Genomic DNA, 23,745 nt, shown 5'->3' with positions numbered 1-23,745 from the left:
CCCTTCCCTTCCCTTCCCTTCCCTTCCCTTCCCTTCCCTTCCCTTCCCTTCCCTTCCCTTCCCTTCCCTTCCCTTCCCTTCCCTTCCCTTCCCTTCCCTTCCCTTCCCTTCCCTTCCCTTCCCTTCCCTTCCCTTCCCTTCCCTTCCCTTCCCTTCCCTTCCCTTCCCTTCCCTTCCCTTCCCTTCCCTGGCCTGGCTCTGCAGGGACCAAACTGGCACCAGCAGCTGCCCCGGGTGTCTGACTGACAGGGGATCCATGGCCAGAGGGTCGGGGACCGCAGCTGAGCTCCTGAGGGGCTCTGGGGCTGCATTTGGGGTCTGCCATGGGTGCTGGGGGCTGGCAGGAGTTTCTGTGTGTTATGGGATGGGCAGGTAGCTCAGGGTGCCCCGGAGAAGTCTGGATCTGGGAACGCTGGGTTTGGAGCTGCTGGCCTTTGCCAGGAGCGGCAGGAACGGGAAGTGCTTAGGGCACCTGGGCAGTCATGAGTGGAGATCTCAGGCCTGCCTTCCCCTGAAGGGTCCCGGGCTCCTCTGCCCTGCTCTGGGTGTGCTGCCGCCTCTCGTCGTGCGCCTGCTTTGATTTCAGTGAATTTAATTGTGATTTCTGTTGATCTTTGGGACTTGGTGCATTCCCAGCGATAGGAAAAGCAGGTTTTGTTCAGATCCCAGGGCACAGCTTGGATTTCTCCTCTGCCCATTCCCAAACCTGTTCCTGCTCCCAGCCCTGCCTGCTGCCACGGGTCAGTGGGGGCTCGGCGTCCCCTGTGACCTCTGTCCCTGCAGTGTCCCCTCTGCTGTAACTGTGTCCTGCCGTGTCCTGCACAGCTAAATGGCACCGAGCCTGTCCCCAGAGCTGCCCCACAGCGGGGCCGGGACCCCCAGGGGTAACCCCCGTCCTGGGGGTGCTCCCAGCCTGTCCTGCCTGTGCCGGGGCTGGGCCAGCAGGACCCGCACGCTGGAGGGCACGGGGGGAGAAACCACACGGGGTTCTCTCTCATCCTGGCCCCGTTCCAGCGCGGGCACGGCGCCCGACGGAGCCGAACCCGCCGGGGGTCCCGGCTCGGCCCGGGGGGCGCGGGCAGAGGGCGGCGCTCCCTTCCCGGGGCGCTCCCGGCCCCGGGACCCCCGACGGCGGCTCTGGGGCGCTGGGAGCCGCCGTGCCGTGCCGTGCCGTGCCGTGCCGTGCCGTGCCGTGCCCGTGCGCGCCGTCCCGCCCGGCGCTGCCCCCGCCGCTCCCCCGGGGCCTCCCGCGGGCCGCGAGGCAAAGTCCGCCCCGGCGGGCGCTAAGGGCCGGGCCGAGCCGTGCCGGGCCGGGGCGGGGGCCGGAGGAGAGGCTTTGGCGCTGATTTGCATAAGGTATAATGCCTTATGGTGGCGGTCATGGCTCGGTAGAGCGCGGCCCGCGGCCCGCAGCAGCCGCGGCCGGGGCGGAGCGGGAGCAGCGCGGCGAGCGGAGCGGCGGGAGCGGGGACGATGGTGTCCCAGCTGAGCGCCCTGCAACGGGAGCTGCTGGGCGCCCTGCTCAGCTCCGGCGCCACCAAGGAGGGGCTGATCCGCGCCCTGGAGGACATGGTGCCCGCCGCCGGCTTCGGCGTCAAGCTGGAGAGCCTGCCGCTGTCCCCGGGCGGGCCCCCCGACGGCAGGGCCGCGCTGCCGCCGCTGGCCAACGGGCACGGCAAGGGCAAGCTCTCGGGCGACGAGGGCTCCGAGGACGGCGACGACTTTGACACGCCGCAGATCCTCCGCGAGCTGCAGTCGCTCAACACGGAGGAGGCCGTGGAGCAGCGGGCGGAGGTGGAGAGGATGATCAGGTACCGGCGCCGCCGGATCCGCCCGCGGGGCTCGGCCCGACGGCCGCGGCCCCAGCGCCCTGCCGGGGCTCGCTCCGGTGTGCCGGGCCCGCTGCGGGCTCCCGGCGCTCCCCGCTCGCCGTGTCCCGCCCGTGGCGGCTCCCGGGGCTCCCCGCCCGCCCCGCGGTCGGTCCCGGTGGCGGCTCCCGGGGCTCCCGGCGCTCCCTGTCCGGACCCCGCGGCCGAGCGGAGCGGAGCGCAGCGGGCAGGGGGAAGCCGGAGCCGGCGGCCGCGTCCCCCCGTCCCGTCGGGGCTGCCCGTCCCCGGTAGCGGCGGGGCTCGGACCGGCCGCCGGCTCCGTCCGTCCGCGCCGGCGGCTCAAACGTAAACCGCACCACGTGGAGCCCGGGGCGTTATTAATTTATTTCTATAAATCATCAACAGAAAGATACACAAAAGGCCGCGATCAGGGCGATCGGGCCGGCGGGTTATTCATTGCCGGGGTTGTAAAGCGGACCGGGAGCGGGGAAGGAGGAGGGAACCCCGACGGCGGCGGCTCCGCTCCGGCCCATCCCGGGATGCGGCTCCGCTCCGAACCGAATCGAACCGAGCCGGGCCGGGCCGGGCCGGGCCGAACGGGGCAGCCCCGGGCTCGGCGGGCAGCGCTGCCCCGGCCCGTGGGAGCGGCACCGAGCCCGCTCCGGAGCCCCGGGGAAGCGGCGCCGGTGTGAGCAGGTGGGAGCCCCGCGGGCCGGCCCCGAGTGCGGCGGGCACAGCTCGGGCTCTGTCCGTGTGGGGACACCGGGCGCTGCCGTTCCTGTCGCGATGCCCAGCGCGGTGCCCGGAGCGCGGCCCGGGGCTGCCCGCCCTGTGTGCCCGCCGTGTGTGCCCGGTGCTGCCGGCCCTGTGTGCCCGGTGCGGCCCGCCGTGTGTGTGCCCGCCCTGTGTGCCCGCCCTGTGTGCCCGGTGCTGCCCGCCGTGTGTGTGCCCGCCGTATGTGCCCGGTGCTGCCGCCGTGTGTGCCCGGTGCTGCAGCCGTGTGTGCCCGTGCCCTCCGCCAGCCCGCAGAGCCCGGGGACGGCCCCGACTCTTGCCCCGGGATCTCGGCAGTCGCGCTCCTGTCCCGCCCCGGTACCGGCAGGTGCCCTTTGGGGACCGGGCAGTGCCACCCATGCCCAGAGCGGGACCCTTCGGGTGCCGAGGGGGCTCCTGCGAGGGAGGATCCATCGCGGGCCTCTCCCGATGGGCTCCCAGCCCTCCTGCCCGGCACGGAGCCCGCACCCCAGGGTGCTCCCGCCTGTCCCCAGGGTCCCCTTGCTGGCCACATCCACCCGGGGTGCCCGGGGTGCTGAGCGCCGGGGTCCCCGTGCTCCCACAGGTGTTTCTGAGCAAAGTTTGCCCTGGGTGCAAACAAGAGCGGGCACATGTCCCTGAGGAGCCTTTGCAAGGAGCTCGTGTTTGCTCTGAGAGAGGCCTTTGTACTTGGAGAGGGAGCAGCCAGGGCGGCCGGGAGACACCGACCGCAGCCCTGCTGGGGCTGAGCCCCCTCTTCTCCTTCTCTCCTGGTGTCCCGACCCAGGGCAGGCTCAGCCCGGGCTGTGCCCGCATCCCGGGGCTGCTCAGGAGCCCTGCAGCTCTCTGGGACCGGGGTCTGGGCTTTGCTGCCCGCCCATGGCGTGGTGGGTGCTGTGGGGTGACCCACAGAGAGCCCAGCTCTGGACAGACACCCCACAGCTCCCTCCGTGCCCCATCCACCTGCAGGGCTCACCCACGCCTCACCCAGGGAAATAACAAACCCCAGATCCCACCCGTGGGCTGGGGACTTTGGGAAGGCCACCGGCCCTGGGGAGCCAGCAGAGCCACCCGAGATGCGTGGGGAGCGCAGGCACAGCCCGGTGTGCAGGGAGATGCTGGGCAGGATGGCATTTCTGCAGGGAGCTGGGCTTATAATCCATCTCTATAAATTCTTGGCATATTTCTCTGAGGATGTGGAGTGTATTTACCTGGTTCTGAGGCTGACAAAATGGGCGAGCTGGTCTGGGAGTCCCTGGGAAGAGGAACAGGATTTGCCCCCGCCTGTGTGTGAGGCTGGATGGGGAAATGATGGCTTTTTCTCGGGCAGCATTGGCAGCCAGGCTTTGTGGGGCTAATTTTGTGCAAGAAAAACACCTTTCCATGGTTCTGGTGAGAAGGACCGTGGAGCCAGGGCTGTAAACTGGTTTTCCAGTATTAGAAAGCACTCCTGGGCTGGGTCGGGGCTTTGGTTTTGTTTGTAAGTAAACTCCTGTTGAAGATTGGACAATTAATGTTTGTTTTATTTCATTTTGGTGACAGAATCAAAGAATAAGGGCTGGTGTTGACTCAAAAGGTTTTCCTCTCTGGCTTTTTAGGTTACCAAAAAAGAAAGGAAAAAAAAAAAGAGGCCAAACAAACACTCAAACGTTTCATTTTGGGTCAAGTCCAAACATTTTGTTTAACATGAAACAAAATGTTTGGGTTTGGTTTCAGGTTGTTTAACCCTTTTGAATACGGTCAAGTTGATTCGTAAAGGAAAAATCACTGCTCAGAAATTAAGACCTGAGTAATTGTTTTGAAAGTGTAAGTGTGAAACACATTGGAAATGTCAAGGTGAAGCCTTTTTAAAAATAATTAAATGGAGGGAAATTCCGGGACTTTTTTTACTAATTCTCTGATATTTTTCCAACCAAAATGTTGCCAAATTTTATGTGAATTTCCAAATCTCCTGTGTAGCCCCCGAGTCCCTCATTTGACATTTTCCAAGCGTGCTCTGATTCACATTCACTGACCCTCGGTTTCACTCTGAGCAAACGCTGCCCTGGGCTCGGTCGCGAACCAAACCTCTCTTAGAAATGATAATGAGCTCTGTTTCATTAACTCGTTATTAATCAGTAATTAGTGGGATCGGTTGGGTGACATGAGCCGCTGGTGACAGCGGTCTGCCCGAGCCCCTCAGCTGGGGCACGGCGCCTGTGCCCGGTTCTCCTGGGCAGGACATTTCCTCCACATCCTTCTCCTCGATTCCCACTTTTTCTGGGAGCCATCCCACGGCCAGGACCCCCCAAACCAGCAGGGTTCCCGGCCTGGGGGTGCAGCTTTGGGCCAGGAAGGCTCGTGGCTCCTTCCCGGGACTGACAAAGCCCAGCTTGGCTCTGCTCCGGTGTTTTGCCGTGGATCCAACCAGCTTTGTTTTCAAGCTACATTCAGGAATAAAAGTAAGAAATCTACTTGTTGGCTTTTTTTTTTTTTTTTTTTTCACTTGACAAGGTGAAGGATCCAAAGTAGGTGATGAATTGGGAAAGCAGTTGGACGTTCCAAGCCGGCGTTGGGGCATCGCATTATTTGAGTGCAGGACTGTGACCAGCTCTGGGCTCACACTGATTTTTCAGTGCTGAAAGTGCTTCTTTTAGCCCAGAATAAACCCTGGGGTCTTGGGTACAGCACAAGTGTTTTGGCCTTTTCCTCTGCTGTCACACTGGGTATTTGATAGAGCTAAAAACCACGGACAGCATTTGGGTTTTCGGCTAATTTTTGTAATTTTATTTTTTCTAAAATAAAATGACGCTAATCAGCAGACTCTGAATCAGCGGACAGTAAAGTAGTGTGATTTAGAGAAGAGTCATTTACACCTGGGTCCTACAGGAGCCAAATTCAAGTGTTTAATAATAATCAGGAATGACTCAAAATTTTTGGGGGTTTGGTTTCGGTTTTGCATTCGGGGACTCATTGGGTTTGTGTGCCTGGTGTGACCTTGGCTTCTCAGCCTTTTGCGTACGGTCAGTGCATGCACAGCTGTGGGAGCGAGGGAATAGGGTCCCTTTTAAGGGGATATTGAGATTTTTAGGTCGTTATCCCTGTGGGAATGGAAGGGAGAAGCTGCACAGCAAGTGCGATGGGTTTGGTGGCCGGGCAGGGGGCACGGGCACAGTGCAGGTGCTGCACCCTGAGCAGGGCAGGAAAAGCATCCCCAGCCCTTCTCCTTCTTCGTGAGCAGAGCAGGATGGGCTCCCCATGCCCACCCATGTGCGTGTCCCACTGCCTGTGCGTGTCTTCCATGGGGAAAGCACGCTGAACGCAAGGGCAGCAGCTCATGGACGGGCTGTGCTTCTCCTTGGAGGGTCTGGAGGAGCTTTGCTGGCATTGATGGCACCTTGGTGTGTCCCATCAGGACACTGGGGTGCTCTCTGGGGGAACAGCCTGGCTGTGATCACACAGTGATGCCGTGAGCCCCCATTCTGCCATCCTGGGCTGGGACGTGGCTCTTTTGGGAGCCTGGGCAAAAACATACACTTGTGTACTTCTGAAGCAGTTTTAATAATACTAATAATTAATAATAATAGTAATGAAAGGTCTCCATTATGGGGAGAAGCAAATCCTGGGGACTTTCCCCTGGCAGCAGGTGTTAACCCTTGGTTTCCTTGCCCGCAGCGAGGACCCGTGGCGGGCAGCGAAGATGATCAAGGGCTACATGCAGCAGCACAACATCCCCCAGAGGGAGGTGGTGGATGTCACCGGCCTCAACCAGTCCCACCTGTCCCAGCACCTCAACAAGGGCACCCCCATGAAGACCCAGAAGAGAGCTGCCCTGTACACGTGGTACGTCCGCAAGCAGCGGGAGATCCTCCGCCGTAAGTACCTGTGGGAATGGGGGAAATGGGGGAAATGGGGGAAATGGGGGTCCCCGTGTCCCTGTCCTGCCCTGGGCACCAGCACCAGCCCCAGTCTCCACCTCCCCAAAGCAGTTTTCCAAGTGAAATAAATTTAAGGTGCAGGAAAAGTGGGTGAGAGCCGCTCTGGGTGGCAGGGCTCCCCCTGGCTCATCCACACGGCTGAATTTCTGGGTGTTTGTGTTTGTTAGAGCTGGGAAAGCAATTAATGATGGCTCACAATTAGGTGCCTTTCCCAGCTTTCTACCTTTTCCCTGTTATTTTTCAGGCTGCTAATTTTTTTTTTCAACTAAGTGCAAAAAATGTAGAGAGAGAATTAAAACCCCCCGAGTTGCTGCTGTGTGTAGCAGGGTTTGGGGCAGTCTGTGCTGTTTAAATACGGATTATTTTGACCAAGCACACTTTGTGCCCCTCTCCCACTCTTCCCTGGCCTGGGATCTGTCCCGTAGCTCTCAAAGCAGCCCTGAGTGGCACTGGCACCCCTCAGGAAAGGGCTCTGCCTCCCTCGTCCAGAAGGATGCAATATCCAGCAGAGGGGAAGTGCAGAGAAGGGTTTAGCACCAAATACCATTGCTCTGAAAACACACCTTGAGACGTTAGAGCAAACAGAGCCTGCTCCAGCCTTGCCCTGCGCTTCCCCCCCGTCACGGGGGGAAAAGCCATTATAAAAAGAGGGAGAATTCCCCTGCAAAACTGGGAATAATAAAACCCTCCCATTAATCTCCCTTTACTGCCGTGGTGACAAGTGCCGGGGCTGGGGCGGCCGCCGAAGGTCACCTCTGGTGCTGCCCGCCCCGTGCACGGGTCCCACCGTGCTGGGAGGGGACTGGGAGGGAGCTGTGGCTGAGCACAGATCTGGGGCTCCCTCTCGGGGGGCTCTGCAGCCATCCTGCTGGAAAAATCCTCCCGAAACAAGCGCGGGCTGGCAGGGCCCTGTCCATGAATATGCATGGCTGTAGCGTGCCCTGTTCGTGCCTCCCCATTAAACAGGGGTGGCAGCAGGCTGGCCCCTTCCCTTCCCTTCCCGGGGTGGGTGGCAGGGGGCACCTGGCTGGCTCCAAAGGCTGCCCTGGGCTCGGGGTGCTGGGCAGGGGACGCGGGGGGACCCTCGGCACGGGACGGTGGCCACAGGCCAGCTCACGTCTGCTCCTTTCTCTTTCAGAGTTCAACCAGGCAGTCCAGGGTTGTGGAAATATGACAGACAAAGGCAGTCAGGATCAGCTGCTGTTTCTCTTTCCAGAGTTCAATCAGCAGAACCAGGGGGCTGCCCAGCTCGACGACGCCTGCTCCGAAACGCCCAGCAAGAAGATGCGGCGCAATCGGTTCAAGTGGGGGCCGGCCTCCCAGCAAATCTTGTACCAAGCCTACGAGCGCCAGAAGAACCCCAGCAAGGAGGAGAGGGAGACCCTGGTGGAGGAGTGCAACAGGTAATGGCTGCCCCACGCACCTGGGCTGCCTCCCCTGCCCACAGCCTCAGCCTTCCTTCTGAAACCACGGGAGATGCTGCAGGAGATGCCGTGGGAAATGCCGCGCTCCTGGCTCACCACCCCAGCTCCCGGCTCGTGGCACAGCTTTGCTGAGCTGCCAGGCCTCTCCTTGCCATGTTTTCCCCCTCTGGGTGATGTCTGGGGCAGAGTGAGCTCCATGCTTGGGCAGGGTGAGACGGGGATGCTGCAGGGATGGTACAGGGGGTACCACAGGGATGCTGCAGCGTTGTCAGAGGGAGCTGGGATGGCGTTTACAGCGTGGCTGGGTGGGCGTGCAGGAAGGGCTGAAACCCCCCAGATTTGTGGTGTCCTAGGGCCCCCGCTTGCCCCCAGCAGCCCCCTTGCTCACACGTGTCCCTTGCCCTGCAGGGCCGAGTGTCTGCAGCGAGGAGTGTCCCCCTCCAAGGCGCACGGGCTGGGCTCCAACCTGGTGACGGAGGTGCGGGTGTACAACTGGTTTGCCAACCGGCGCAAGGAGGAGGCGTTCCGCCAGAAACTGGCCATGGACGCCTACAGCTCGGGCCAGCCCCCGCACAGCATGAACCTGCTGCTGTCCCACGGCTCCCCCCACCACAACCAGCCCAGCGCCTCCCCGCCCAGCAAAATGCCAGGTGAGCCTTGCCCAGGGAGCTGGGGGGATGGCAGAGTTTGGGGGCGCTGTGTGTGCGGGGGAGGATGCTGAGCCTGGCCCCAGTGGTGATGGAGGGCAGCTCTGCTGTCGCTGCAGCGCTGTGGCCGCGTGCTGAGGGCTGGATTTCCGCCGTGCCGGGATAAATCAGTGTTTGCTCCATTGGTTTGACTCACGGCAGCTCAGTTCCGTGTGGGCTCGGCTGGGCAGGGAGAGGCTGTGCCCAGCAGGGCAGGAGGAGCTGCCCCGTGCCTGCCGTGGTGTGGCAGTGCCAGCTCGTGGTGTGTAGCCACTGGGGAGCCCTGGCTCTGGGGGTGCACAGCGTTGTGCCAGTGCCCGTTCATGGGGTGTAACCCACTGGGGAGCCCCGGCTCTGGGGGTGCACGGGCAATGCAGAGGGAGGGAAGGGTGGCAGCGTGTCCTGGCCCCGCTGCAGGGCTGGCTTCATGGCTCTGCAGCATCCCCGTGCCACAGTGGAGCGAGGAGGATGAAGAAAGCTGCCGGGGATGCAGAGTGACCCCTCCTCCTCCTCCTCCTCCTCCTCCTCACGGCCCCAAGTCCGGCCCTGCCGTGCCCAGGGCTGGGCAGAGCTGGGCAGAGCCGCCAAAAACCCCCGGGGGATTGAGTGGGAGATAACGGCGTGGGGAGGGGGCTGCACACCGGGGGCTGCACACCGGGCAGGGGCGAGAGGCATTGTTGGGAGAACAATCCCCATTGTCCCTTACCTGCAGCCTGCTATGGGCACAGGGGGCTCGGTGATGGGGGCTCAGCATCCCCACTGCCCCGCGTCCCCTCGGACACAGCCCTGGAAATGCCCCTGGCTGCTGTGACACGCACCCAGCTGTGGAAATGCCCCTGGCTGCTGTGACACGCACCCAGCTGTGGAAATGCCCCTGGCTGGTGTAACGCACACTCAGCTCGGCACAAGGCAAACCCGACGGAGCCCGTGCTGCGGACGGTCCCCGTGGGAAGGGCAGGGTACCAGGGATGCTCCTGCACACCGGGGCTCGGTGCTGGCAGCCCCCGGGGATGCCCGTACGCCGCTCCCGGCCCCGGAGGAAGCGGCAGCATCCCGGGGAGCGGCCAGCGGTGACCAAGATGTGACCCTGCCCCAGGAATGCCCCGCACAATGGCCGGGACGGGCGGGACGTTTGCCCTGCTGTCAGCGGCCGATTGCTTACAAGGTGCCCTACGAGCGCATTGTCAGCAGCATCAGCTGTTTTCGGTGTCGCGGCGGGGCTCACAATGCCCCACCAGCATGCAGCCCCGCATTGTCACGGCGTGTCCCCCGTGCATGCTTAATTGACAATTACGGCGGGACTTTGAACGGAGCCCGCTGCCTTTGATGTGCCCCCGGCCTGGCAGCGCACACGGGGCACCCCCGAGAGCCTTTGTGTCCTTCGGGCCGGGGACAGCAATTACGGCAACCGCGGGCATTTATCTCGGCGCTGGAGGGCCCTTACGGCCCCGGCTTTCTTCGGCCGTCGGAGCGGGGCCAGCAGGGGCCGGCCGTGCCTGCAGGGCTCTTTAGGGCCGCTGACAGCCCGAGCCGAGGGGCTTCCAGTGGGGCGGGAGTGATGGCTGCGGAGCGCGGCCCCGCCGGAGGGGTCAGCAGGGCTGGGATGCGGGGATTCCTCTGGTGCTGGGGTCCGTCCTGAGCAGGGGAAGATGGGCACGGCAAGGGACACTGTGGGGGTTTAGGGCTGATTTTGGGGGGAACAGGCAGGGATGGAGCTCAGCCATGGTGGCTCCAGGACACCGTGGGGTTTTAGGGCTGATTTTGGGGGCAGCAAGCAGGGATGGAGCTCAGCCGTGGTCGCTCCAGGACTCTGTGGGGGTTTAGGGCTGATTTTGGGGGGAACAGGCAGGGATGGAGCTCAGCCGTGGTTGCTCCAGGACTCTGTGGGGGTTTAGGGCTGATTTTGGGGGGAACAGGCAGGGATGGAGCTCAGCCGTGGTTGCTCCAGGACTCTGTGGGGGTTTAGGGCTGATTTTGGGGAAGCAGGCAGGGATGGAGCTCAGCCGTGGTGGCTCCAGGACTCCGTGGCGTTTTAGGGCTGATTTTGGGGCAGCAGGTAGGGATGGAGCTCAGCTGTGATTGCTCCAGGACACCGTGGGGTTTTAGGGCTGATTTTGGGGCAGCAGGCAGGGATGGAGCTCCGCCATGGTTGCTTCAGGGCACTTGGACCAAGCTGTATCCCGGACGTTCCCAAACCAGCACCGGGTCCATCCCTGCTGTAACCCCTCCAGGGCATGTTTGGGATGCCCTCCCGGTGGGGCACACCCGGCTGACCCCATGGTGGCTGTCCATGCTGGGATTTGAACTGTCCTTGCCCCGAGGTGGCGGCGTCTGGGCCGCTCAATGCCTTAACAGCTTAATGACAGCCTGGACGGTGTCCCTGTCCCCCTGCCCGCCACAGACACGAGGGGCTGCAGCTCTGGGGCTGCTCAGAGCTCCCCGCGCCCCTGCACACAGGGGGTCACCCCTCCTTGGGACATCACTGGGGTCCTGCCAAAGGGCGGGATGGCAGCGGGGCAGGGATGGGAGCTGTAAAAGTCAAACATCCCCCGGCCTCTTCTCGGGGACCCATCTGTCACCCTCGAGCTGTGGGTTTTACCTGTTTGCAGGTAAATACCTAAAGCCTTTCTATCTCGGAGGCTCCTCTCCAAGGCTGGACTTTTCCCTTCCTCTGGGTTTTATCAGCGATCTTGGTTCCCTGTTTGATTTGAAGGTCACTCGGGGCTTTATCTCGGTGCCATGGCAGACTCTGGCTTATGCCATTTTTATCTTCAAGAGCCCCGAAGACAATCGGGGCATTGATGAGATTAGGGGAAGCACCGCCCGGCCCCGAGCCCGCCCTGCATACAAAGGGCCCCAGGGTGGGGGGCACAGCATCCCTGGAGCCTGTCTGGGGGGCACAGCATCATCTCCAGCCTGTCCTGGGGGGCTGCACACCCATGGGGGTCAGGCTGTCATCCATCCATCCATCCATCCATCCATCCATCCATCCATCCATCCATCCATCCATCCTTCCACCCCTGCTCTGCAAACATCAGAGTAGCAGATCAATATCTGAGCAATCACATTTATTTACATCTATATGTGTATATAGGTATATGTTTAAACTCATTACTTTTATTTATATATATATATATACACACACATTTAGATATCTCTATATTTAAATGCATTACATATATATTATATATTTATTTATTTAGATATCTCTATATTAAAATGCATTACTTATATATATATATAAAAATTTAGATGTCTCTATATTAAAATGCATTTTTTATATATATATATTTAGATATCTCTGCAGCTGGAGATAAACATAAAAATAACCCAGTGCCACCCCTGACATTCTCCCTAAAACCCAAGGGGCAGCTGAAGGGCTTTACCTTCCCTTTACAAGAAGAGCCCATCAGCAAACCCTGGCTCTGGGGTACCTGTTTTGTTCCTGGCTCCCTCCCCGTGTTCTGGGGGTGCTGGCTGTCACTGGGACCCCGTGGCAGTGGCTGTAATATTTTACTGTCAGGGACATTGTGGGGCTGGCTGGGTACAGTGCACTGTTAGGAGCTTTTCCCTGCTTTATGGGGGTAATTAGAACTTTATGACAGCAGCGAAATGGGAGGGTCTAGTCCCCATAAACGGGTTTATAATGGATATAAACTATGCACCTCTGTAACTGAGCGAGATTAACACTTTAGGGACAATTTGAGTGGCAGCCCAAAAAATCAGAGGTGCCCTCGGTGCTGCCTGGACCCGAATTTTGGGAGGGTGAAGTTGTCCCACAGTGACCTGGCTGTCCATAGTGTCAGTGGGTGAAGCATCACTGAGTCCAGCATGTCCCCAAAAGTTCCACTTTGCTTTTCTCACCCCATTCTCACACCCTGGCCCGTGCTGGTGGCTGCATCCTGAGGGGTCAGGCAGAGCCAGAGCTGTATCCCCTCCACCACCAGATCACCGGTGAATTTTTGGGGTCTCTCTTGGGGTTTGGCATGGTTGGTGATGTGCAGGACATCGGTGAAGGTCTGGGCAGAAGCCTGGAGCTGGGGGAAAGGGCAGGCACAGTTGGGATGTGCTGTGGCACGGTGGCAGCAGGGCTCTCACTGCATGGGAATGACAGTTTAATGTACAATGAGGGTTTCGTTTTAATATATACAATTTATTAATATCAAACATGACTTAAAGCAAAGCAGAACCAAACTGCTTCCCTGCTGGTGCCTGCCAAAGGCAGGGCCTGGTGTGTTCTGAGGAAAGGCACAAGGCTGTGATGAGAGTGATAAAGAGACTGATCCTTGCCCCAAACTCCCTCACCACCCCAAAAGCCCCCAAAGCCAAGCCAGGAGGGTGAGTGTGGCAGCCCAGAGCAGTCAGGAGGTGCTGGGGTGTGTGTGGGTGCACAGGGCCCCTGCCCTGGGGCTGTCCCTGCTGTCCCCATCCATGGCTGGAGCAGGGTTAAGGCTATGGAGCCAGACCCTGCTGGGGCAAGGGAGGGCAGTAAAACATTTCACAGCCTGTGCAGCTCAGGGCCCACACAATGGCCCGTCCCATAAACACACTTTTATGTTATGGCTGCAGCTCCAGTTAAAAATAAAGCCTTGAGGAGGGCAGGCTCCCGGGCCAGACCCATTCCTGTGACCCCATCCCGGCTCCTCTCCTGAGGGAGCAGACTGAGGGGGAATAAATCCCTTTGCACAAGGGCTGCCTCCAGCTGTGGAGGCACAGCAGAGCAGCAGGAGAACCCTTGTGCTGGGCCCTGATGGCTGTCTGGGCCCAGCCCATAAAGCCTGGATGCCAGAGCTCTGGAGGAATCCTTCATTCCTGGCGCTCACAGCTGTAACCCTGCCCCTGCATTCACCCCAGCCCTCTGGGGAGCTCCCAGGGCTGCGCTGCCAGGGCAGGGCTCATCCTCCCTCAGTGATGGAGGGAGCCCGGGGAGCTCAGAGGAAAGGCACCCCCATCCCCAGGGAGCTCCCTGAGTCCCAGCAGTGACAGCAGCAGCAATGCCTTGGGGTGGCATTAATATCCCTGACGTGAATGATGTGATCTGCCCAAACGCAGCCCAGCCCTGGGGACACCTAAATAGTAACACCCCTCCCGTTGTGGGGATGGGGAAATAATAATAATAATAATAACAACACTCCTCCCATTGTGGGGATGGGGAAATAATAATAATAATAATAACACTCTTCCCATTGTGGGGATGGGGAAATAATAATAATAATAACACTCCTCCCATTGTGGGGATGGGGAAATAATAATAATAATAACAACACTCCTCCCATTGTGGGGATGGGGAAATAATAATAATAGTAACAACACTCCTCCCATTGTGGGGATGGGGGAATAATAGTAATAATAACAACACTCCTCCCATTGTCGGGATGGGGGAATAATAATAATAATAATAACACTCTTCCCATTGTGGGGATGGGGAATAATAATAATAGTAACAACACCCCTCCCGTTGTGGGGATAGGGAAATAATAATGATAATAACAACACTCTTCCCATTGTGGGGATGGGGAATAATAATAAAATACCCCTCCCATTGTGGGGATGGGGGCGGCCCAGTGAGGGTGGATGCTTCCCAAAATGAGCCCTGCAGGAGGATTCTGCCTGCCCTGCAAGTGTTTCTGAGCAGGTCCCTGGTGGGGCAGGACAGTGGCACTGCTGTCACCAACCCGAGGGCCCAGCCTGGCTCTCCTGGGGAGAGCTAATCCTCATCAGGACTCTTCATCAACACACAGAGCCTGCAGTGGTTTTATCTGGAGGCCCAAAATCTCAGTCCCCAGCCTATCTGGGGATCTCGGCGCTGGTTATTGTTCCTCAAACAATCAAAGGCTCGTCCTTGGGGCTGCAAGCAAGAGCTTCAGAATCAGCATTTAGCCACCCTCCTGTGTGTTTTAAAGCCAGCTTCACAGCTTTGGGTGGCTTGGCTCACGAGGTACCACCCTCTCAGCTGGATAGGGCATGATTTTGCATTTTAAATGCACTTTTTGTTGTTTGGCTGAGCCCAGAGGAGCCTGAAGACAGCAGAAACTCTGATTTCCCTGGCGAGAGGAGCCGTCTGCCCCGGGTCTATCTCTCAGATCACGGCCAGAAGAAAGGGCTTTGTTTTATCTCCCTGCCATTGTTCCACAGCGGGATGGATCCCGGCCCGCAGGGAATGAAGCACCCTCTGCAGGAATGGGCATGGGAATGGGAACGGGAATGGGAATGGGAATGGGAATGGGAACAGGAATGGGAATGGGAACGGGAATGGGAATGGGAACGGGAATGGGAATGGGAATGGGATAACAGGAATGGGAATGGGAACAGGAATGGGAATGGGAACGGGAATGGGAATGGGAATGGGAATGGGAATGGGAATGGGAATGGGAATGGGAATGGGAACAGGAATGGGAATGGGAATGGGAACTGGAATGGGAACAGGAATGGGAATGGGAACGGGAATGGGAATGGGAACGGGAATGGGAATGGGAATGGGATAACAGGAATGGGAATGGGAACGGGAATGGGAATGGGAATGGGATAACAGGAATGGGAATGGGAACAGGAATGGGAATGGGAACGGGAATGGGAATGGGAATGGGAATGGGAACAGGAACGGGAACGGGAACGGGAATGGGAATGGGATAACAGGAATGGGAATGGGAATGGGAACGGGAATGGGAATGGGATAACAGGAATGGGAATGGGAACAGGAATGGGAACGGGAATGGGAATGGGAATGGGAATGGGAATGGGAACAGGAACGGGAATGGGAATGGGAACGGGAATGGGAATGGGAACAGGAACGGGGAATGGGAATGGGATAACAGGAATGGGAATGGGAATGGGAATGGGAATGTGTGTGACAGTGCCCGGGTTGGGCAATGTTTAAATGTTTACCCTGCTCGCGCCTGGGACGTCCACTCGGGCCAATATCCACCTGCCAGAGGACATTCTTTTATTATCAGGGATAAAGGGGTTTGCTGGGAAATCATCAGGAGCCAGACATCGAGCAGATTCCTATCTGTGGCTCGTGTTTAACCAGCTGATGGGGGAAATTCAGGGTGATTGCAGAGTGGCTGTGGTGTGGTTTGGGTGGAGGCTCTGTGCTTGGTTTTGGAGCTGGGGGAAGCTCCTGGACTCCAGTTCTGGTTTCTTTGCTTTTCCTTGGTCCAGATATTGATTTTAGAGCTGTCCTTAGAGCATCCTTCACAAGCCAGCCCCAGGGATGGGCACTCTGAGGAGCTGTCCCCAGTGTCCTTGGGGTGGATGGCAAGGTGGCTTTGCCACCATGGGATTTTCCCCCAGGAGAGCCATGGTTTGTCTGTCTGTCCATCCTCCAGCACTTCCATCCCAGAGCAGTTCAGTGAATCTGGCTGGGAGCACAGGGCTGGGCTCCTCCTAACCAATGGTTTTTCCTCCTAACAAATGGTTTTTCACCCTAGCTGTCAGGGCAGCCCTGTAAAAGACACTTTTGTTTGCCCTGGGTTTTCCTCAGTTAATTATTTGTGATCTGTGGATGCCTTTCCATGGCACATGGCTGATCATATGGCTATCAGTGTGGGGTGCTTCGGCCAAATTAAATACATTTATACGGGAGACCTGTGCTGGGGGCACATTTCCCTGAGGGCAGGGGAGGGCTGGGGTCTGCTCTGGGGGCTGGGGCGTGTCTGGTCCCTCTGGCTCACTGCAGCCCCGTGTGTGTGTGTTGCAGGGGTCAGGTACAGCCAGGGCACACCTGGCACATCTCTGTAGTGCCCATGGATGATATGAACCCCATGTTTTTCAGGGGTCAGGTACAGCCAGGGCACACCTGGCACACCTGTGAGGTGCCCGTGGATGACACCATCCCCGTGTGTTTCAGGGGTCAGGTACACCTGGCACACCTGGCACACCTGTGGGGTGCCCATGGATGACACCATCCCCGTGTGTTTCAGGGGTCAGGTACAGCCAGGGCACACCTGGCACATCTCTGTGTTCCCCATGGATGATGCCATCCCCATGTGTGTGTTGCAGGGGTCAGGTACAGCCAGGGCACACCTGGCACATCTCTGTGTTCCCCATGGATGATGCCATCCCCGTGTGTGTGTTGCAGGGGTCAGGTACAGCCAGGCGGGCGCCGAGGCCGTGTCCTCGGGGGCCATCAGCCACCACGGCGGCGCTGCCATGGTCACCACGAGCCAGGCTGTGCTGCAGCAGGTCTCCCCGGCCAGCCTGGACCCGGGCCACGCTCTGCTGTCTCCCGAAGGGAAAATGGTGAGTACACCTGGCCCATTGTGGCGGCGGCGGCGGCGCTGATAAGATAAGAGGGCCCAGGGGCAGAGCAAACAGAGCTTTCCCCGGGTTTCACACCGGCCCGGCTGAACAATGGGGCATTGTGGGGGCCCGGGGTGCCACTGTCCCCACCTCCGAGGCGGTGGGACACACGGTGTGCTCCAGCTGCATCTGCCAGAGCCGGGCTCATTGATTGCAGGCTGGGTGGATCTCTGTTTGCTTTCCCCTGCCCATGACATGGTATCGATAAAATACTCATTCATTACTTCTCCTGAAGCCCTCCCGAGTTTGGGAAGGCTTCAGGAAAAGTATCCTGAAGCTGATAAAAAAAAAATCCAGGGGATTTTTTTTTAATTTAATCCCCTGTCCCAGGGGGTTAAAGCTCTGACCCCACAACTCCTGCCTCTCCCCATCCCCTTTGCCATGGGGCTCTGCTGGGCAGAGCTGTCAGTGTCAGCATGGCAAGAATGGAGATGGGACACCAGCATCCCTGATGGGGCCGGGGACACCAGCATCCCTGTGCTGCTGGACATGTCCCCATGCTGCTGCTGCAGGGCCATGGCACTCGGGGTGCCCCTTCCTGGGGCAAAGCCCCTGCACGGTGGGTGAAGGAACAGGACAAGGAGGGGTGCAGGAGGGCAAGGAGGGGGTCCAGAGGCTCAGGCCAGCACGGGATGGGTGTGATAGCCGAGCACAGCCCGTCCCTGGAGCAGCCTGGCAGGGCTTTGCCTGCAGCTGCTGCTTTTCCGGGAGTTTTTTTCCGGCTGAAATCGAAAGTCAAACATGGCACTGGGTGACGGGGCCAAGCCGGTTCCTGCCCGGTTTTCACTTCCATTTTCAGAGGGCTGTCCCTGCTGGGCCGTGCTGTGGGTGCCCTGGTGAGGCTGGGTGCCCGTGGAGGGGCTCCCTGTGCCCTCCCTCACTATGGCACCGTTTTGCTGTGCCGTTCCCCCTGGCTGGGCAGGGTCTCTGCACAGCCCCTCTGCTCTGGCACCCACCCTGCCGAGCCCAACGTGCCCTGCCACGCTGGGGGGACACTGCAGACAGACAGACACCCCAGCCCACTGCCTCTGCCCCAGCACGCCCAGCTCAGCCCAGGGTGTGTTGAGCCTCATAACGCTCAGCCTGGAAGCCATAAAATGAGTCAGGGACAAAGGCAGCGGCAGCAGCACTGCATGCCCAGGGTGGGGGTCCCCGAGCACCAGGCAATGCCAGCACCCCCTGGGACTGGGCAGAGACCCCCAGAAGGGGCTGGGCAGCACGACAGGAGGAAAGGGAGCAGGTTAAACTGGGAAAGGCACTCAGTGAAGTGCAGCAGAAGAGCTCTCCCCAAGGCACAGACACTGCCCAGCCGTGGGGACCCTGGCTCTGCCAGCTTATCTCTGATCTCCAGGCAGGGCTAGCTGGTGCTTGCCAGTGATTTAATAGAAACATGCTGTAGGCTGTGGTTTCTAGTAAGTAAACATGTGCCTTTGCTGCCCCACATGAAACGAGGAGCTGCCAAGGAAGTTGCTGCATCTCTCAGGAAGGAGCATTACTGAAATCCCTCGTGGCTCACTCTTTCCTGCTCCGGTGTTTGCCTGGGCCGTGTCAGTGCCAGGGGGTCTGCCCTGAGGGCCCAGTGCCCGGAGGGTCTTTTCCATCATGCCCAGTGCAGGTGCAGTGCTCTGGGGCCAAGCACCCCGTGAGAGGAGCAGGGCTGCAGCGTGTGCCCGCCGGGAGCTGTTTGGCTTGTGCAGCCGAGTGTGCTGTAACCCGGCCTTGGAGGCACTTGGAAAGTGGAAAATACCGGATCAGGAAACGTGAGTCACTCCCGGGCTCTGGAATTTATTGATGGATTTGTTTCAATTGCTATCTCCAGCTCACATGTGCAAAATAAACAAGGTGCTCGGCACCGGTGTCCAGAAATGTCACCTGAAGGGCTGCAGGGATGGCTCTGCGCTGGGACTGGGGTCACCCTGTGCAGGAGGGCCAACAGCAGGAATTAGGGGAAGGGGCAGCAGTTAAAGAAATGAGGCACTTGCACTGGGGAGCAGCTCCAGTGCTGGCAGCACATGCCAAGTGCCTTTGTCTGATCCCTAAACTTTGGCCCGAAACCCCAGCACTGGCTCTGGCTGTGCACACCCGCCCTGTCTCACCAGTATCCTGCCAGGCTGGTGACTAAGATCATCACCACGAGGCCCTTTTCACCTTCCTCCTGTCATTTTTCTCCACTTCCCCGAGTTTATAGGTCCCACTTTCCCCTGCAAGCAGGATGGCTGAGTCTCATAAGGATGGTTAGGAGTTAATGAGTGCTGAGAGCCCTCAGCTGTCCCCAGGGCTGGAGCTTGGACTCGGGGTACAGAGCAGCCAGGGTTTGGGATGTGCTGTGTTCCAGTGCCATGCTCCAGTGCAGCTGGAGGCCAGTGCCAGCAGAGCCTTTCCCAATGCTGCTCTGCTGCACATTAACACCAAGATGAGGTGCTGCAGGCAGCGGGGGCTGTCTGGGGTGAAGTTCAGCAGGACTGCAGCTGCTCCTTTCTGGGGAGGGGGCTGTGCTGATGGCCCCATGGAGGGAAGCAGGGGGTTGTGCTGACTGTGCCTGTCCTGCCCCGCAGATCTCGGTGTCGGGGGGCGGGCTGCCCCCGGTGAGCACCCTGACCAACATCCACAGCCTGTCCCACCACAACGCGCAGCAGTCGCAGAACCTCATCATGACGCCGCTCTCGGGGGTCATGGCCATCGCCCAGAGTAAGTGTGCCCCCAGCTCCCCCGGTGCCCTGCCCTGGCCAGGGTGGCCCTGCTGACGCCCTGCTCTGCTCTCTCCCTGCTCCCAGGTCTGAACACCTCGCAGGCCCAGAGCGTGCCCGTCATCAACAGCGTGGCGGGCAGCCTGGCAGCCCTGCAGCCCGTGCAGTTCTCCCAGCAGCTGCACAGCCCCCACCAGCAGCCCCTGATGCAGCAGTCCCCGGGCCACATGGCGCAGCAGCCCTTCATGGCCACCGTCACCCAGCTGCAGAACTCACACAGTAAGGCCTGGGGAGCTGCGAGGGGCCCTGCGTGGATTCACATGGGAAATGAGCTTGTGCCCTCCTCCTCCTGCTCTGTCCTTGGCTGCTGTCCCTCTCGTGGTTCCAGCCCGTGGATGCTCAGCAGAGCAGGCTGGTCACATCCTGCCTCATCCCTTCCTCCCTCTGGTCCAGCCACAGCCCCTCAGTCCCCACGGGTTCCTGGGGGTGAGCTGCTGCCTGAGGACGCAGTGGCTTGGGGGGAAGCGCTGGGTTCCTTCCTTGGCTTGTTTGATCCCATCCCCATTCCCAGCTGCCCGTTCCCATTCCTGGACGTGCCGTGGCAGGGTTTGGGGTGGCTTTTCCCTGACCTGTCCCCTTGTGCCCACAGTGTACACACACAAGCAGGAGCCCCCCCAGTACTCGCACACCTCGCGCTTCCCCTCGGCCATGGTGGTGACGGACACCAGCAGCATCAGCACGCTCACCAACATGTCCTCCAGCAAGCAGGTAATGCCCTCAGGGCTGGCTGAGGGGGCACAGGGTGGGCTGTGAGCCTGGGGGGCAGCTTTACCCCCTCTGCATGTGGGGCTGGAGGGGGGAGTAGCACAGACCCCATCCTGCTGCCTGTGCTGTGCTCCTGGGGGGAGCTGAGGACGGGAACCCCGTTGCAGCCCCTTCATGGGCTCCAGAACACCTGCTTGTGGTGGTGGGATGGGATTCGGGTGGTTTTGGCTCCAGAGCACCTGCCAGCAGTGGTGGGATGGGATTCGGGTGGTTTTGGCTCCAGAACACCTGCCAGCAGTGGTGGGATAGGATTTGGGTGGTTTTGGTGGTACCAGGCAGGCCCTGCTCATCCCTGGGAGTGGAGCATCCTGCTGGGGCTGAGGAGGCAGAACCAAGCAGGCTCTGCTGCCCACGTCCAGGGGGATCAGCCCTGCCTGGAGTCGAGTCCAAGGCTGCCCAGCCTCCCCCAGCCCATAAACCTTTATCATCTGCCCACTGCAGGTGTAAGGCTGGACTTATCCTGGTTCAAATCAGGTGTGTGAGGTTTTCCTGAGACAATGGTCCCTTTCTGAGAGCCAGCTCTGGGGACTGTGGGAAATATGTGGCCCTTATTGATCGCTAGATAAATAAGAGAGAGCCTTGAACTTGCATTCAGATAAACTTTTCTTCCCGAGGTTTGACAGGGGACAGGGAAAAAATGTCTGCAATGACCACAGAGTAAATACGGCGTGGGATTGCTGAGAGAGCCCCCAGCACCGCTGCGGGATCCTGGGCAGGGATGGAGGAAGGGGCTGCAAAGGGGGCACCTGGGGGGTTTGGGGCGCTTGGGGAGGGTCAGGAACGGCTCCCCCGGGGGATCCCACTCGGGGCAGTCCCAGGGTGAGCGCTCAGGCACGGCCGCCCCCAGCTCCATTTCCTGCGTGCGGCGTTATCGGCCCATCTGCTGCGCGCTCAGCCCGAACTGCCCCTGATTAATCGAGCTCTGCTGCCTTTGATGCGGCAGCCCCGGGACACAGGAAATGTCCCTGGCAGCGAGACGGAGCCCGGCCATCCCCTGCTGCCCGGGGCCCTGCGATCAGCCTACCCTGACCACGCCGGGGCTCTGCCTCCATCACCTTCCTGCGCTTCATTCCAGCAGGGCTCAGGAGGGATACGGGGCCAGGACCCTTCACCTGCACCCCGTTACCCCCAATACACGATAAACATCCTGCAAGCACCAGGGCAGGATGTGAGCTGTGTCCTCCCAGCCCCCAGAACCTCTTTTCCCACCAACCATTCTGTGCCCAAGCTACTGCTGAAAAAATTCATCTTTGGGCATGGATTTCTTTCTTGGTGGTCAGCAGTTTCATCAGCCAGAGGTGGATGGAGTGTGACACATGCAGTGTAGGGAGACCATAAATGCTGTTCACCACCCAAATACCTGAATATTTTTGGTGATTTGGGTTTCTATCATTGACTGGGGCTACCAGGGGCTGTGCCCTGGCTCCTCCACACTTTGCCTCGGCATAAGGCAGGGAGCCCCCACCATATCCCAAAACCTGTTCCGTGGTGGAGGTGGCTGCTCCAGGTCCTGCCAGGGGGACGGAGCAGGAGGGAGGTCCCTGCTCACCCCCAGCTCCCTTATCAGATGCTGCTGTTAGACCTGGAAGGGGCAAATACCTCTCTGTTCCTTTGACAACGCTCGGGGCCGAGGCACGGCGTTTATGACGTTGGCAAACACCTGATAGCCAGGGCCAGTCCCTAATGACATGTCACGGGAGCCTCCTGGCGTCTCCTTATCTGCGCCTGATGATGTTTGCTGTGCAAGGTCACCCCGCCCCTGCCGGGCCCGCCGGGGGGACCCCCGGGATGGGCAGGGATGGGGAAGGGGCCCTGCAGTGGGATGGATGTGGCGGGGGGGGCTCTGTCCCTGGAGATGAGAGCATTGCTGGGGATGAGCCCCGGCACTGCTCCCACCCCAGCCGAGCTCAGCCCCACGCCTGGCTGCTCCCGGGCACAAACACGACTCCTGGCACAGCCTGGGCACAAACAGGACCTTTTCTGGCGTTATTATTTTTGGGAGGGGTGGCAATAGCTGGCTAAGAAAGTATTTTCTCACTGGCTCCCCCATAGGGGTGCCAGGGAGGGCTGGGGGCTGAGCAGGGCAGCACCAAGGTGGTCACAGAGCAGGGCAGGAGGGGATGCAGGGATGCAGGAGGGGATCAGGGATGCAGGAGATGATGCAGGGATACAGGAGGTGATGCAGGGATACAGGAGGTGATCAGGAGGGGATGCAGGGATACAGGAGGTGATGCAGGAGGTGATGCAGGGATACAGGAGGTGATGCAGGAGGGGATGCAGGGATACAGGAGGTGATCAGGAGGTGATGCAGGGATACAGGAGGGGATGCAGGGATACAGGAGGTGATGCAGGAGGGGATGCAGGGATACAGGAGGTGATCAGGAGGTGATGCAGGGATACAGGAGGGGATGCAGGGATACAGGAGGTGACCAGGAGGTGATGCAGGGATACAGGAGGTGATGCAGGAGGGGATGCAGGGATACAGGAGGTGATCAGGAGGTGATGCAGGGATACAGGAGGTGATGCAGGAGGGGATGCAGGGATGCAGGAGGTGATGCAGGAGGGGATGCAGGGGGCAGTGCCTCCGAATGCTTTGTGTTGCTGCCTCCTCCTGCCGGCGCCGCTCACTGTGCCGCTCTCTCTCCCTGCGCAGTGTCCCCTGCAAGCCTGGTGATGCTCCACACCTCGCTGCTTTTGCACACAGCGACGGGAGCTCCTTTTCCTCACCATGCCGCCGGGAGCCGCCTGCCGGAGCAGCGCCCAGCAGCGAGCGAGGAGCCCGACACGGAGCCGGGCCCGGGGCTCCCTCTGCGGGGCTCTCCCGGGGCTCTCCGGCCCTGCCTCTCCATCCCTCCGCGCAGCGTTTCCCAGACGTGTCTTGGGGATTGTTTTGCTGAAGTGTTTGCCTTGCAAGAGGCTCTCCCGAGGAACGAGGCACGGGCTGTGCTGGGAGCTGGCAGAAGGGGAAGATGGATCATGTTTGAGTTGTACTCCTCTGCTCGGACTGAGAGGGACCGGGTCTGTTACTTGGCGTTCAGAGGGAGGAACTGCGTGTGTTGTTGAACTGAGCCAATTAACCTGTAAATATAGGTACAGTCTGCTCCATCCTCCCCCCTCCCGCTCCTATACATAGAGATTTATATAAAAAAGAAGTAAATTTTGTCCAATGGATGTAAACTACTGTAATTAAGTGCAATTCCCCCATCTGTATATATTGGTCCTGAATATCTTCATTTTGTCTTTTTCTCTTTTTTTTTTTTTTCCCTTTTTTTTTTCTTTTTTTTTTTTTTTTTTTTTTTTTTTTTTATGGTAAAGGTCAGAGC

At 59.4% G+C, this 23,745-nt stretch overlaps 1 protein-coding gene and 1 long non-coding RNA gene across 3 annotated transcripts; both read left to right on the top strand.

The window, feature by feature from the left end:
* Positions 1-1,455: 1,455 nt before the first annotated feature.
* Positions 1,456-23,655, top strand: HNF1B (HNF1 homeobox B). Of its 2 annotated transcripts, none has more exons than XM_063173850.1 (9): positions 1,456-1,811; positions 6,237-6,436; positions 7,716-7,902; positions 8,332-8,573; positions 16,690-16,850; positions 19,466-19,598; positions 19,685-19,876; positions 20,247-20,365; positions 23,076-23,655. In XM_063173850.1, exons 1-9 carry the CDS (start codon positions 1,474-1,476, stop codon positions 23,094-23,096), a joined length of 1,593 nt encoding a protein of 530 aa, XP_063029920.1. In that variant the 5' UTR covers positions 1,456-1,473; the 3' UTR covers positions 23,097-23,655. The 2 variants fall into 2 exon arrangements, with proteins under 2 accessions (XP_063029920.1, XP_063029919.1); XM_063173849.1 differs by having other exon boundaries at positions 7,638-7,902.
* LOC134427771 (uncharacterized) lies at positions 21,231-23,062 on the top strand. Its single transcript, XR_010030229.1, has 3 exons — positions 21,231-22,618; positions 22,650-22,724; positions 22,765-23,062. It is a non-coding gene; the product is annotated as an uncharacterized LOC134427771 (long non-coding RNA).
* Positions 23,656-23,745: the final 90 nt, after the last annotated feature.

The sequence above is a fragment of the Melospiza melodia genome, chromosome 21 (assembly GCF_035770615.1).
Source record: "Melospiza melodia melodia isolate bMelMel2 chromosome 21, bMelMel2.pri, whole genome shotgun sequence".
NCBI classification, from domain to species: domain Eukaryota; kingdom Metazoa; phylum Chordata; class Aves; order Passeriformes; family Passerellidae; genus Melospiza; species Melospiza melodia.
Note: the sequence above shows the minus strand (reverse complement) of the source record. Positions and strands in the feature narration are given on the sequence as shown.

What these genes read in the sequence shown, in the direction of transcription:
- HNF1B (XM_063173849.1), top strand. Translation starts at nt 1,474, where the DNA reads ATGGTGTCCCAGCTGAGCGCCCTGCAACGGGAGCTGCTGGGCGCCCTG. An exon ending in CTGGTGGAGGAGTGCAACAG is followed by an intron (nt 7,903 to 8,331) that starts GTAATGGCTGCC and finishes CTTGCCCTGCAG; the next exon opens with GGCCGAGTGTCTGCAGCGAG. An exon ending in CCAGCTGCAGAACTCACACA is followed by an intron (nt 19,877 to 20,246) that starts GTAAGGCCTGGG and finishes TTGTGCCCACAG; the next exon opens with TGTACACACACAAGCAGGAG.